This window comes from Gambusia affinis, linkage group LG12 (genome assembly GCF_019740435.1).
Source record: "Gambusia affinis linkage group LG12, SWU_Gaff_1.0, whole genome shotgun sequence".
Lineage (NCBI taxonomy): Eukaryota > Metazoa > Chordata > Actinopteri > Cyprinodontiformes > Poeciliidae > Gambusia > Gambusia affinis.
Genome location: NC_057879.1, coordinates 17,518,036 through 17,534,543, shown reverse-complemented (window position 1 = coordinate 17,534,543; position 16,508 = coordinate 17,518,036). Strand labels below are relative to the sequence as shown.

Sequence of the window (16,508 nt, the reverse complement as noted above, 5' to 3'; positions counted from 1 at the left end):
TTATCCTTTCCCAATGATCACTTCCCTCAGTATTTAGTTCATTCAGTTCTTGTTAAATCCTTTAGTCATTCTCCTTGTCTCTGGGGCAAATGTTCTTTGCACTTGCCTCATTTGGGTCTTGTTTGCCTTGAACTCAGTTTTTATTATCAACAGCAGTGAGGACATTAATAACACTTAATTCTTTTGATTAGCACTTTGGCAGGTTTGCTAAATCTGAAAACATTATAAAGCACAAATTTAATTGGCTGCTTTCTAAAGTTTCAGTTAAATAAAGTTCAACATCTGTGTTGATGATCTATTTATAAACTTAAGAAAACTTCAAGTGAATGTTTATATTCATGCTCTTATTTTGAAGGCAGTGACAATTGTTTACACTGTAAAGACATTTCTGTTCTGCTCTTTCCTCTCCTCAAGTTCACTTTCTTTATAACCCCCAAAATTGCATTTCAAACAAGAAACGTACAGTAACAAACTAAAACATGGTTGGGAGAGAACAAGATATGAACATATATAAAATATCTGGGCATTATACTCAGAATGAATCGATGTAGAACTACAACCTGTAGTTCAACAGTAATCACTTTATGTCCTGCCTTCTTTCTGATTGAAGACCTGCCATATTCAATTAAATAAAATCAGCAACAGAGTTAGCAATACCCAACAGCCATGAAACGGCTCACAGTCAGTTTCATGGCTGACTGTGCCAGTATCTTGAAGACTGACTTTACTGGCATGGCATAGAGCATGTCAATGTTCTGCAGAGGCCTGCTGACGGGCAATTATTTGATCCAGGTGTGTGCTGTACCATTGAGAAAACTAAAACATGTTCTTGAAAACTGACTTTGGACACCCTTATATACGGCATAAAAATACATATTTATGAACGAATATTGAAAAGTAACTTAACAACTAACGCACATCAGTGCCTTTCTTTTGAAGTTAGGAAATTCCACTTTCACCTTTTACCTACACTTTGCCATTTCAATGTTTCCAACTTTTTCCACCGTAAGCTAAATAAACTTGACACTTGCGCTGCATGTGTGAAATGTCAACCGCCCCTGATGTGGTCAGATCAGTGAGCAGACTCTCTTGTCTGTCTCTCCTTTCACCATGGACGGATATATGGAGCGGATGAGCGCGGCTCTGATTGGCCGTACAGGGACGCGCTCCCAGAAGGCGCATCAGCCGCTCTCCTCCTGTCATTTCTGCTCATACGACTCACATGCCCGTGAACGCCACTGGGCTCAGTGCGCGCATCTCTGCTCCAACTTCAAACCGGTCCCGTCAGCTTACTGAAAAGCAGACGGCTTTCACGATGGATGCTTCTGTTTATGATATCATACTGGGAGAGCTCGAAGAGCTGAACTGTAGTTTGATAGAGCATTTTCAAGACACTTTTTATGAAAACGCTTCATTGGCTCTGCTGAGCGCTGATGGTAAGATGGATTTGTTTTTTCTTTTCTTCAGATTTTTCTTGTGTTATTGCACCTTGAAACAGTTTAATTTATTTGTTTTGTATATGTTACCTTATCCTAAGGTTTATATTGCAATGTCACTACTGATGAGATTGGAACCTGCTGGCCGCGGAGTAGCACTGGCAGGATTGTGGAGAGACCGTGCCCTGCTTACATCAACGGAGTAAAGTACAACACAACGAGTAAGATTTTTAAGTAACAGCAAAAGTTTGATTGCATATATCGAAGGCAAAAATAGTTTATTTATTAAAAATAATAAAAAAAATAAAAGTGGGCTTTTTTAAAAGTAATGATCAATTTATATAAATATAGGTCTGGAGTAAATGCTGCTAATTGTCAAACGTCCTGATTTTATGTAAGGGGATCCACCAGTTTGCTGATTTACCACTGGCTTCTTTTCTTGCTTCATTGATCCTCCTTCTGTTCTGATGTAAAAGTCCACTGACAGTAACCTATTACACCTGCTGTTGTTGAAACAGATTTTTTTTTCATGCATCCTTAAAGGGCAATTCTCGATAAAAACAAAAAAGTTAATTGTAAAACCCAATTTCTGGAAGTATAAGTATTTATACCTCTTCTCACATTTTGTCATGTTACAGCTCTAAACTTCAGTACTTCTCATTGGGATTTTTGTGACTGTCCATCATAAAAAAATAACATGATTCTAAAAAGGAAGGAGATTATATTTGGCTTTGAAGATAATTACAAATTGTGGTGTGTGTTTGTCTTTAGTCACCTTAAAATGATAATTTTCCAGAACCTCAGTCTGCAATAGATACATCTAGTAATTTCTGGAGCTTTTTTTCTGCTCGTAAAGGTATCAACATGGTTGCTCTCTTCCAAAATAGTTTAAGATTATATTAAATGAAGACCATCTATGCTCACCAATTTTCATGTCTTGCCGCAGATCAGGGGTCTCAAGCTGCAAGTAATTTACAATGAATCTTAAGTCTTTAGTCTTCAAACTCGTATGCAGTTTTCAGGCTTTTCACTGAATAATTGCATTGAATCTCCAGAAAGAATGACACTAAAAGTACCAGAAATCATTATTTTTTTTAGATCTATTTTATGGCAATACATTGAAAAATAGAATCTTTTTGTTAAATATTTTTTCAAAATAATATCAATACCCCTTGCAAACATTTATTTTATTATATAACCTAAAAATAAAATTTGTTCTTGATCATAAATAACACGTTTAGTATTGTGTATATTTATCAAATAAGTATTTTTTTTTCTTTAATAGTCATGAAACATTTGGGGCTAAAAACTTGTTGAGTTTAGATGTATTAAAAACAAAAATAGCTCTTTGGATTGTACAGGCTCCTGATCACTGCAATAGACCCTTTGTTTTTAACCAGTTCATTCTTTGACATGACTACTGTTTAACCATTATATAGCATCTCTAGCTGTATGCTTAGGGTTGTTGTCATGCTGGAAGCTGAACCCTGTCCCCACTCCCAAGTCGCTTACAGAATTAAAAATGTTTTCATTGAGAATTGCCCTGTATTTTACTTCATCTATCTTCTCCGCTTCCCTGTCCCAGTTTAAGAAAAACATGCTGCTGCTGATGCTGCTGCTATGCTTCAGTGTGCGGATTTTGTGTGGAGCTTGACATGGACGGTTCTAGACAGGGGCCACTGCCTCTGTAGAACTAGTCCTGCCCCCTTTTTTATGTAAGGTGTTGCACTTTTAGCTTCATTTGTATTAAAATAAGACCAACAGTCTTCATTTGTTAGGTAAGGAGTCTGCAACCCCAGAGCTGCATGTGCCTCTTTGGAATTATGACTCACTTAATGTATATATGCTTTGTATTGTTTTTCATTCTTTGGCCTCACTCTGTTAAAGTTGGTCTGGAACCACCACTGATCGACATGCAGTGTCAGCTTTGCCATTTCAGTTGATTTGGTGAAAGAAAAAATGACTTTGATGACAGATGACTTTGAGCTTTCATTGTTGACCTGTGTGCAAACAGAGCATGTTGGTTATGTGCATTATGCGATATGAATGTAGTTCTATGAACTGGATGAGTCAGGCCCAAAAACAGTTAACACATATTAGTGATGCACCTTGCCAATTGGATATGGATGAGGAACTTTTGAACTGATTATGTAAAACGTGCTGTTGTCTGCACAAATAATCGCAGCAATGCAATTATGTTACACATTTTACAAACCGAATAAGTAATTAGGGATAATAACTTCTTCATGGGCCACTGGTCTGATGAATAAATGGAAGCACTAAAAAGCTTCAAGTAAGTTGACCTAATAAAGGTCAAAATGGGAGTAAAAGCAGTCCAATGCTTTCAGCATAATATCAAATCTGACAGCTAAAAGGCCACATCTTATGTGTGTGAATCTCAGCTGTAATATGTGTTTGTTAAATTCAACATATGCCAAGTAGGTGGTGTTTATTTACAGGCTTGTAAACTCAATTGGCTAATAGCATTTGTAGCAGCTGAGAACAGCCTCTCTGAGCACAGACACTGTCATATTATGTAACTCCTGTACCAATTATAAGACCCACGAAGCCGTTAGCTCAACTTTACAAAATAACAACATTCCTGTACTGTTTCAAAAATGTAGAGTTTCCTGTTAGTTCCTGGCCTTTTTCATTTAACAAAGCCACCATGTAGGTCCAGATTGACTAACATTAAAGGAAACAAAAAATGTGTTGTTGTATTTACAGCAGTGATGTCAGGGCTGTAGTTTATAGCCCTTCTCCTCTTCTTTTGTGTTAAGCATTCATCCTGGCATTTATACTGCGGGAGGTAAAAGTGTGGTTGGAAATTTGAAGTCGTTTCAGACTATTAGATCCACAGAATGCATAAAGAGGGTGGGATGCTCTTTTGTTGAGATTTATTGTTTCGTGAAGCGGGTGTTTTGGATTATTTCTGTGGCTTTAATCAACCAGGGCTCTGATGTCATGTTTACATACGTTTTCAAGGAGGATGAGAAACTGTAGCCAAAAAATAAAGCTATCTATCCCTGAGACTAGAAGAAACCTGCAAACTAGCACTGTTAAACATCCATAGTTTCTTGCAAAAGTATTCAAATGCCACAATAAAATATTTTTAAAATTTTAGCAACTGACAGCACAAACTTAAATATATTTTACTGCTTATTTTTGAGGGAGCATCCTAATTGTGAGGTGGAAGGACATGATTTTGATATTTAAAAAAAAAAAAAAAATCTGTAAAGTGTTGCATACATTAATTCCCTTTTAGTAGACTTCTACAATTTTTGGAAATAAACTCTGCAACCGACTGCTCAATAGCACAGTTGTTCACTCTACTGCTTGATCCCAAGAAAATTCTGTGTCCAAATGCCTGTCAGGGTTTTTCCGTGTGAAGTTTTTATGATTTTCTGATGCGTACATTGGTTCTTTCTGGGTATGTGTAGATAAATATTAGTAGTGACGACATTATGTTGTAAGGAATCCTTTCAGCAAGGATGTAGAAGCTGGTCGGATTTGATTGGAAGTTTGGATTGAGTTTAAATAGAGCAACCCTTCTTCAGGCTACAAAAAGCTTAAAAGTGGAATGGAGGGTCACTTTCCAGCTGGACAGAAGCTCAGAAGATACAGCCAGAGCTACAGTAAAATGGCTGAGTTTGAAGAATATTCATGATTTAGAATGACACTGTCAGACATAAAACTTGCTTGAAAACTGATGTTCAAATGCTCTCCATGCAATGTGACTGAGCTTTACTTCTTTTGTAAAGGAAACTAGGAAAATACTTTTCCCTGTAGATGTTTGAAGCTGGTATATGTGTCACAAAAGCAGAAAAAGGCGATTCTCCAAAGAACTGAGTCTGGTGAAATACTTTTGCAAGGCACTATATTTGCCTGACTCTCGGTACTGCTCATGTTCTCCACTTTGCTAGTTCCTCGTCTGTATTGCATGACCACACTTTTACCTTTCAATTCAGAGCTATTAAGTATTGCAGCTTTGAGTTTGACAAATGTCATGGTTCCTTGCTTGCCATGAGCAAATAGTTGTAATTTCACATAATTTCCTCTGCCACATCTTTTAATGAGCCTATGCGATTGCATATTTGATTAACCCAAATTATGCTCCAGCTGTTTCATTTGTTTTTAAGTCAAGATATAGTTTCCTCTGGTGATTCTCTGCTATATTTCTCTAGTGTGGTATTAAATTTTTAGTTGATTATTGCAGACATTTATGTTCTGTTTATTATCAGGTTTTTTTGTGATGTGGTTTCACCACAAGCAAAAACATATCTAATTAAAGTTTATGAAAAAGAGCCTAATGATGAAAGCATAATTTATTATACTAATTATGTAATCACTGTTTATTTTAAATAGATGAGTCTGTGCAGGGATATGCTTGCTCTGTGTACATGACAGAGTTGTAGGTAAAATTAATTAATTTATAGTTTTTATCTGTTGCTTTGGTACATTTCTTGAATCATCCATAACATTTGCAAAACAGTTTGTAAAATTGGCAAAACTCCATGGATTACCTTAAAAAACCAGTCTCTTACTCAAAATCCTTAGCTCATCTCTCAAAGTAAATATATGGCAATGAATGTGCCAGTGCCTTTGGAATGAGAAGTCCTTGTGTAAATGGTAAATGGACTGAACTTATATAATGCTTTTCCAGACATTTTGACCACTCAAAGCACTTTACACTAGAGTCACATTCACCCAGTCGCACTCACAAACACTCACACATTTATACACCGATACGCAGATAGGTAGGCAATTTGGGGTTAAGTGCCTTGCCCAGAGGCACATCAACATGTGGCAGGAGGAAGCTGAAATCGAACCTACAACCTTCCGATCACAAGACGACTACTCTACCAAAGAGCCACAGTTGCCCTGTGTGTACAGTTAAGACAGTCCAACTGCTATGTCATGTATTGTCAATATGACATTTTACAGTGGAATGATTGTTTTTGATGCAAACTATGGCTTAGGTTTTGATGACACTTGTAAATTCTAATTTTGGGAGACTAATTTGCTAGATTCATGTTTGTACTTTCACTATTTGTACTATAATTTGTTCACAAACCATGCCATTGTGATACAGAAAGGAGAAAATAGTAATGCAGAGCTCAAAGTAAAAAGCAAAAAAATAAATAAAATAAATAAACAACCAAAAACAAACACAAGTGTAAATGGGAACATAGGACAATCTTCTTAAGAAAATCGGTTTTTGCAGTGCTGCAGGATTTACAGTGCGGTCTTCTACTCTTCCAGAAGCTCACCATGAAGTAATGTACCATGGACAGATTTGGAGAAAAAGACAACAGAGAATGTATAGAAATATTCGTTACATATTATGGCAACTACTTCTGCCATTTTATATGTAAAGGCTTATTGGGTTAACGTATGCTAAAGTGTCGCAAAGTTGAGACGATTCAACAAAGACCCATATAATATATTTTAATCAACATGACATAAGTAATTGAAAATATAGGAAAGAACAGACAATTGGATGGAATCACTGGCATAGATGTACAAAAGCATTTGCAGCTTGTTCAAAGAAATAGAAAACAGCGTTTTTGATGCACACAAGTGACACAAACTAATTGCAAAGAATAAAACAGGATGTTTAGTAAATGTAAAGACTTCTCTGTGTGTGTGCAAACAGTCATTATCACTCTAGACAGTAATAATTCTGCAGCACACAATAGGAACTCTTTTCAGGAGTGCTCCTTTCCCATGAAAACGCCTCTTTTTCAACCGCCTGTAGTATTCATGCTGTTTCTGACCCATGGCCTCAGTAAACATAGGCGCTCTCTCTTGACACGACCCATTTCTGGTCATCATCGGTGACTTACTTTCATAACAGTTCCACTTTGATGTGAGTCTTGACTGTTTGGCACACACACATGCACGCAGTCTGTGCTACATAGTCAAATGAGGCAGGCACCATACTGGAATTATAAACTGACAGTAAACTGCAGGTATCCCTGCGGTGTTTCCCCATTCAAACTAGGCTTAATTGATGGGCTACGACCAGCTTCAACAATCAAAGATGAAATAACATTTTTTTGGCACAAATTAGGCCCAAATTATTGCTGATGAGTGGGTTCAAGGCTGATGTTTTGCTCCTGACAGGTGGCATGAGTGCAGCTGTGGTTTGAATTGCCTCTTCACAGCCAGACATTTCTCGTATTGACCCTGCTGGTTGGATTTGCCCTTTCTATGTGCTGTTTGCATCATCAGAGTGTAATCCCCCCACAAGCTGAATGTCAATTTGGACAACATCCAGCCCTCTGGGACCCTCCACAGTGTACAACTGTCATATATAGGGCGTTATCTAAAAACCTTCTTCACATTTTACAAATCTTTGATTTGTAAAAAAATTGTTGTCTATTAATCTGGGTTTGACATGTAGTAGGAAAAGTGAGTTTTGAATACATGTATCTTTTTCTCTATAAGTATATTTTTAATATGTATACTGATGTGAAATTCACACCACATGTTGGTAACAACCCAGGTAATCCACCCATGCAAAAAAAAAGCAACAACTAAAAACAAAAAAAAATAATACAAAGTAGTCCATTAATAATGCATAAGGTAGAATGGCACTAGGAGCTGGCATTAAACATGCTTCTGGAAATGCATTAGTTGTGATGGCACCATCAAGGCGACTGCTTTATGGGTAATCTAATCACATTATACTCAAGTGCAATTTTTTACCAGATGTTTTAAGTTTCTGGTGCCCCCTTCCTTCCACTTTCTGAAGATTTTTTTTTTAGCTTTTCAGTTTGTTTCAAGATTGACTGGACCATAGCAGTGTTATTGTTCTTTATTCACAAATCAGTACGGTATATGGATTCTGTCATTGTCTAGCACCCATTTTGCTCTCTACTGTTGTAGGTTGCTTATCTGCTCAAATAATCTATGCACTATAATAGGTACGCTTCTTTGTATATATTTAAATAATTTTGTTATTATAAACAAACATTTTGACTTGAAAGCATCCATTTTTACCATCAAGATAGTCCAGATGGAGTTCATCAGGAGATTTTCTATTTCCTTTAAACTGCAGTTGCTCAGTCAAAAATTGACATTAATGCTCAAAAACCTAAAAATCTGTAAAGTATTGTTGGACAGACAATTCAAAGCTTTAGATTTTCTGTACATTTTGTTCCGTTTGCTGTCCATAAATAACAACCACAGTAAAAATCAGATCACAAAACCTCCTCAGGTTAGCCGCTGACCTGATAGTTTTAAAGGCTGGAGATTGATACTCCACATTGATACTGCTTTATACAAACATCCTTTTGTATAAAGCAAGCTGAGGGCGAAAAGTAAAAATTTCAAGAAAAGGGAGATGCATAGGCTTAAATTTCAACAGAGTTTTTGTAAATCAGAATTTTTTTCTACAGTTGTATATTGTATGCCAGTGCTGTAAAACAAGGAACAGGATGACACCAAGTTAGACATGCACACCACAAATAAATATATGCAGATGAACCCAACTTCTTGTGTTTGTGGTTAAGTGAATAAATAAAGGTTTTAATAGACCCTCAATTACTGTTAATGCCTCATAATACAAAGGAAAGTGCCAGTTAAAAGAGAACTTGCTGTTGTGCAACCTCAAACTGTGTGCTTTAGTTCTCTCCTAGTTCCTCTCTTTAAAAATAATGTTGTTCAGATCAACATTCTCAAAAAAGGCAGTATGAACTTGCACAGATTGAAAGCAGAGCTGCTTTTTAATACTGGCATTTTTCTGCTATTTTTTGTGGCTTTTACATCTTATCCGAAGCAATGATTCCATGGGTCATTCCACTCTATCACACGTATAGTAATAGATGTTTTTTGTATCTTTGGTTGACTTGGGTTGTTATGACATTTGGTAAAATTATCTTGTCAATAGCTCCATTAAAATATTAATGAAGAAAATTATTCAAATGTTCAGTGCTTTTTTCCCCACTGTTGATAAACGTAACAACATAAGAAATATTTTAGCTCATCTATGATTCGAGGTCCAGAAAGAAAGCCCAGACATCCCTTTTCCCAGTGACTCTCTCCAGTTCCCTCTGGAGGGTCCCTAGATGCTCCCAGGCCTGAAGGCAAGTTGAAATGGAGCATTTTCAGCTCAGTCTCAAATGGTGCATTTCAACTTGCTCCATTTCAGCAAGTTGAAATGGAGGTGCCTTTGAGATATTCTGATCAGATGCTGAAACATCAACTAGCTCCATGCAATGTGGAAGAGCAGTGGCTCTTCTGGATGATGGAGATCCTCATCCCATCTCAGAGTGAGCTCAGCCAGTCTATGGAGGAAGCTCCTTCTTGCTGATTTTACACAGAATGTTTTTTTTTTTTTCCAAGCTTTGGCTCTTGGGGCTGCATGGTGCCCAGTTCAAAAAGGCTATTAAAAGCCCCTTTCACATGGGGCCACCACCTGTAGGGAGGGACATTCAGGTCAGGTGCAATGGGTGTCAAGTGCAGGCAAGGGCGGAGATCTGGGTGTGCAAATTGCCTGCCTCACAGTCACTCTTGTGACATACATTTTCAACTCAGTCTCAAAATCATTTTTGCTGCATTACAGTTCCTGACATGAAATATTCAGTGAATCATTATGAAGATTTCAGAAGTCAGAGAAATGAGGTGGATTTTAAATTTTTTAGGACGAGGATAAGAAAAATGAATATCTGTGTTTTGGTTGGAAATGTAAGTAGTGCAAAGCACCTGATTAATAGGAATTAGTTTTTGCCCAGCAGCAAAAACCTTTATAGAAATCCTAATTGCACAGCTGATTCCAATCTGTGAGATGCTTCTAGGTTCTACAACAAAGTAACAGGACTCCAGAAACATTTAGATCCTGCTGGGTCACAGTGAGTCTCATTTGCTGCCAGAGAGAATGTAAAATGACAAAATAGGTCAGACCTAGAATAGAATTGGGACCCAACATCCCAAGAGCAGGTGTTAATTAACACAATGCTTTAAAACATACCATATGCAGGTAAAGTCAACCTTATCAGACAGTTGAGTACATTGTTTTGCACTCTGAGATTTGATGCATTTTGCTGTGTTAAAAGTATAGAGTTAGAAGGGAACCGAGAACATATTCTCCTTCATTTACCTCCTGAGTCTCGGAGGTGAACATATAAGGTTACAGATTTGCGTGCACAAGAAAGTTGAACTACTCTCATATTTTCAGTACAATCCCTTGTGCTTTGAACTCCCAGTTGTTGAACTTTCAAATTATTCAGTGCAAAACCTTGGTGGTTCTGAATATAAGCTCAAAGTCAGCAAAATGCATCAGTTTCTTCAGAAAAATTAGTGAGCTACCATATCTAACAGGCCTGTTCAGGTATGTGGTTATGAATTCTTTACCATTTCTGCAAGTTCATTTTAATATTAATGTCAATGCAGAGTGTCTAAAGAGCTTTATGCATTTTTAAACCTCAGCGCTCTTGTATTGAGGGGGGTTGTATTTATGTAATTCTCTGGTCTACATAAAATGAACATTCGAGTGGGATTGGATTTTCACATGTGATTTCTCTGTATTGCTACATTAATGTAATTTGCCTTCTGTCAAGCCCCAAGCAAGATTACATGTTCAGAAGGCTGAAAATTATAATATCTATTTCGAAGTTTTAGTTTGAAAAATTAAAGCAATATTTTTGTGGTCTGTTTGGCTTTTTGTGCTTACTCAAACAGGCAAAAATGCAATTTACTTAGGGAATTCACTTCTTTCAGGTCTATCACTTAAAAACAAAATACATGACATGTGTTTCATCTTGTCCACACATTATGTCCCATCCTTGTCAACATTACTCAGAGCTCAGATTGCTTTTTCTGCAATAGAAATGTATTGATTCACTTATCAGGGTTAATAAAGTCTGAGACTTATCAGGGCCGTTGTGCATCTCAGACTCAGAGAGGACAGTGAACCTTTATCTTTAATCGGCGAAGATGAGTGCGTCCAACCCTGCTTCACTGTCAGGAGTAAAGATAGCACGGAAATGAGAGATGATTTAGCTGAGATATCCATGATCATTAAACCTAAAGGCAAAAAAAAACAACAAAAAAAACCCACACACACACACACACGCACACGCATACACACACAAAAATAACTAAATAAAATAAAAAAAACACTGGCTTGAGAACATATTCAGTAGCTCGAAAAGGTATTTATGTAACACTTTAGCTTTTTCCAGTTTTATCGCATTATAGCTACATACTTTGATGGACATTTAATGTGGCACATTAAGACAAAGCAGCACATAATTGTAAAGTGAAAAGACAATATTATATAGTTTTATGAACAAAAATAATGTAAAATATGCATGGAAATGTATTCAATTAAAAGCCAAAAACATGTGGAAGAAGGCTCTCTGAGCAGAAAAGATCCAAATGGAGCTCTTATTTTCTTTCAGAAGGGCTGGATGTAATGCACAATTGTTTGAAAGAAACATTTTAAGGCCTGTATAATTTTCCTAACATTTTGCATTTATGTATTTCTTCTTTTGATAGCTCTAATTGTTCCCTATGAAAATGCGTTGAAGTTTTTGGTTAACATGTGAAGAGATGTAAAAAAGTTCAAGGGGTAACTAGACTTTTCTGAGATACATTACTTGTGGTCTCAAGTCACCAAGTTCTGCTAAAAGAAATGAGCCAGTATTTTGACAAACATTTTGTGTCCCAAATAGAAAATTTGGCTTTTATTTCTGTGGATCAACTGTTATGCCAAGGTTTTGTGACAGAGCTGTCTGCCTATGACTGCACTGCTGAACCAAGCCCTGTCTGGCTGCCAGGGTTTGGTTCACACTGCTGTGTTGATGCTGTGGGCCAGTTCAAGATGTAACACAATTAAGAATGAAACTGTAAATCAAGGATATTTCCATTAAGTACACCGTTTAGGCTGTTTGGTGCATATGCTGATGTGAACTGTAACACTGAGTATTCTCACATATGGAAACAACTTGGTTCATGGTTAATGCAATGCATTTTGTAAACACACATCCCGAAGAAAAATGAGGAGTTGAAATCTGAGCTTGTCATTATTCTCTCTGAAGTTGCCTTCAAAGACCTCAAGTCAGAAAAAAAAGACTCTTGCTGTATACTGTAATTGTAATTTCCTTGTTAAAATGAATAGAAAGAATTTGCCTTCAAGAACCTTGTTTTGTTAATTCATATGTCACATGGTCACCTCCCTAAAATAATAGCCCAAGTAATAAAATTTTTTGTTGTCATGTTGCAAAACCCATTTTAATATACTTAAATACATATGTAAACTATTTATGTCCAATCATGAATAGCATATTATCTCATATTTGACAGGGTGCACCCTGCAATTTTCTTAAAGCAAGTCCATTGATTTGGGCCAAAACCTTCACTTTTGGACCAGGGAACAATATCACCTTTGAAGCAAAATGGGGAGATTAGGAAACCTGAGAACCTATCAAGGGTGACAAATTGATGTTTAGCTGCTCTGTGTGTGACATTTGTGGGTAATTCTGCACGATAGAAGACCTTACAAATGGAAGAATTAGGAAGGAAATTCAAACTATTCAGACTTGATGTACTGATGCGCTTTGCCGCTCTAATCGTCAGAGGAGATTGACTATCCCTTCAGGCACTGGCTCCTAATCCTAACCCCTTTACAAAGGCCCCAAGCACAGAGGAGGCACATTTTAATACAGGTCACATCTGTGTGTGCTCAACTGGGGAGCTTGTCATTTGCCTCCTAAAGTGAGGTATTTAGCAATGACCATTTAGGGTTGAATGTGGACATGGATAGGGTAGAACTGGAGGGAGAATCTGTATGCAAACCTTGAGGTGCAGCTAGAATTTATGGTCTGCATAGTTGTATAAATCTGGATTTTTTTTCAGGGACGTACCTCATTTTCAACTTTTGAACGTATGTTCAAAACAGTATTTTTATAGCTCCTATGCAATGTTGTCTAAATAAGACCTATCCCTCTGCAGAGTTCAGTGACATGCTGATGAAGGAATTTTATTATACAAATCTTTGGTCTTTGAGAAAATATACAACCAAATGATACAGGATAACAGCTCGAGAAGACTGGAAGTAGGGATCCGGTGCTGGACTAATATTAGTTTTTCCCTATGTATTTTAATAGGACTCAATAATAACTCTTAACTTATTATCATTTGCCACTATAGTGTCCATGTGTGAGCAAAACCTACAGATTATTTAGGGTAACAGTCTTTTCACTGTAAGATTAAGAAAAAATCTTTTAGGGGTATTCCTGGCTTTGAACATTGTAATTATTAATTAATATTACAGAAACACATGTCTCTATTTTTCTCTCCAAGTTTCTCTGCACTTCTGCCAGGTGAGCTGTAGCTTGGTATTGATGCATTATTGTCTAAATACAAGAGTGGTTTGCGGTTTTAATTAACATATAAGTCTAAATATTTGCACCCTTTGGAATATGCTTACATAATCTTAAATTTATAACCATTCAGTACACAATATAAATTACTTTTATCACAATCGAGCAATTTGCTGTTTGCACAACAATGGATCATTGTTATAAAAATTTCCAACTGTTATATATTTGCACCTACACAGGCTGGGTTTCAGTTTGGGTTTCATGAAGAGATCAATGGACCCATCTTTTCTGTGACTGCTCAGAATAAAGTAGCTGCACAGCAGCTGTGTATAAAATACTTTTCCTGCTGTGAATTTACCCACTTGAAACCTTTGATACACCCTTTCCTGGTTGGGCATGGCAAGAGGTTGGTCCTTCAGCAAATTCAGGTCAAACATGTAACACAAATTTCACCAGTCACTGCACACAAAGTCCCCTATGGGGCCCCATCAGCACCAGCCTCCTCTGGCTCTGCTTGCAACTGCCACAGCAGGCGGATATGACACAGTGCTCTACAGAGCGTGACAGAAATTACTAAATCATACAGACATTTAAGTAGACATAAAAAAATGTGTACCCTTGGTTTTTGGCTTTTGTGTTGTCCTGTGAAATGAGATTGATAGCTGTTGAAAGAAAGGTCTTGTCTGCCTTCTTGAATCTGTTCATATACAATGCTTTGCAAAAGTATTAATATCTTGTTGACTTTTTTTCTTTACATTTTGTCATGTTAAAACTGCAAATATCATTGTACTTTTTTCTTAACAACAAATGTAGGGTTGGCCTTGACTGTAAAGTAGAATAAAAAGGATGAATAGGCACATGCGGCTAATAGACAGGTGCGACTTATGTATGTACAAAATGGTTTTTCCTTTAAAAATGTACGGGGTGCAGCTTATAATCAGGTACGCTCTATAGTCCGGGAATTACGGTACTGCTGCTTACATATATCCCAGTCTATAATCAGAAAAGGGAATAAATATGTCCAGAGTTATGTAGTAATATTTATTTAATTTCCATTTAACTCAGCAAAGTTTTGAAAACAATGTACGGTACTTCTTTTTTTCTCCCCTCCAGAGGGTCTTTTTGTGGGCTCTAGTGTCCCTTACAGTAGGGTGACAGGAAAGGGGGAAGACATGCGGCAAATGTCAGTCGGGTCCAGGAATCGAACCCACGATGGCCGCATCGAGGACTCCAAATGTGGGCTGCGCTATCCCTACGCCACCACAGCACACCCAGAAAATGTACTTCTATAAGTATTTTTCCTCAACCATGCAGTCCCTATCTGATTCTGCTATGAATATAGAGGTGAAGTGAAAATACAGTAAACAATGTATGTTATTTCTGGAACTGCTTTGCATTACTCTGACATACAGTACAGACCAAAAGTTTGGACACACCTTTCAAATTGAATTCAATTAGAAGGTGTGTCCAAACATTTGGTCTGTATTGTATATACATTACTTAATGATTTCAGAAGCTTTATGCTGTTAAAAATAATAGATTTAGATTTAATTTCTTCTACAGAAAACTTTTTTTCACAATGCCGGAATTTGCACATTATTTTGTATTTTATCTGCCTGATTATTTAGTTTTGTAAATTAAATCAGATGTTACGGTCAAACACTTACTCAGTACATGTGTTCTTCTCTTACTGGAGTCATTTTTTTGCAAGACTGATTTCTGCTTCTACTTCATTAAAATTATGTTGAAGTGCGTGATTTAAATTTTAGGCTACTCTGCTGAAATCTGAATATATTAATGATGGTCATCAGCACTCGTATAATAGAAAAACAATGTAGTATTCTGACTGATTTGGGAATGCTATCAAACAAACCTCAGAAATGTTTCACACCAATTCCACCCACAATCTCACATCCCACCGAATGGAAGAAATACCAAAGGCAATGTTTTGCGAAACCCTCCCACATTCCCTTTTAGGACCATCAGACCACATTGCTCTCTGCTTATATTGTCAGTTTACTTCCAGCTGTTGAAAAATGGATCACCACATTCTGATGAGATCCTTTTAGTACCCAAGCCCCTGGCACATCAAACTAAACGCTCAGACCAGCCTCCATCCTGACCAGTTTGCATTTGAAGTCACCAAGCCTACAGGGAGTTTCATATCCCCTGCCTTACATTCCATCATCACAAACCCTGGAAATAATGATTTTGACACAGGTTTTTAATATCTACCTTATGAAAGTGGTAGGACTATCTGTGCTTGATATTGGGCTTCCTCACAGAGAGATTTTAGGCTTGATGAGCAGAGGCACCTCTCTCTGGTGCACAGCACTGATCCGCCTGACTATATTCCCCAGGGTTGTTTGCTCAGTTGCCCTCTGTTTAAAGTTTAATAAATGACACATAGACAACTCTGTCATAAAATCTATCAAGTCAGAAAGGGCACTGAGAATTCACACAGGGGAAAGTAGTTAATTAAGCCCAATGCTCAAAGTCAACAAAACCAAGGTTCTGATTGATGATTTTTAGAAAATAAAAGACCAAAAATACACAAGTGTGTTAACACAAATAGAGTAGAGGTGTAATTAGGTAACATATTGAGGTCTATGGGAACCTGTGAAAATTAGCACACACTAAATAGTTCATGTAGATAACCTGGAAAGAACTTCACTACTCAATTATTTCTGCCATCCACAGAGGAGCCATAGTAACATCACTTTTATGTTCCAAACCACCAGGG

General features: G+C 37.1%; 1 protein-coding gene across 1 annotated transcript in view; it reads left to right on the top strand.

Moving 5' to 3' along the window:
- The first annotated feature begins 1,207 nt into the window (after positions 1-1,207).
- LOC122841306 (corticotropin-releasing factor receptor 2) overlaps positions 1,208-16,508 on the top strand; it is a 46,277-nt gene continuing 30,976 nt past the window's right edge. Inside the window, exons 1-2 of the mRNA XM_044134529.1 lie at positions 1,208-1,436; positions 1,538-1,657. Of these exons, the coding sequence (XP_043990464.1) occupies positions 1,223-1,436; positions 1,538-1,657 (334 nt within the window). The 5' untranslated portion in view covers positions 1,208-1,222. The remainder of the gene's footprint in view (positions 1,437-1,537; positions 1,658-16,508) is intronic.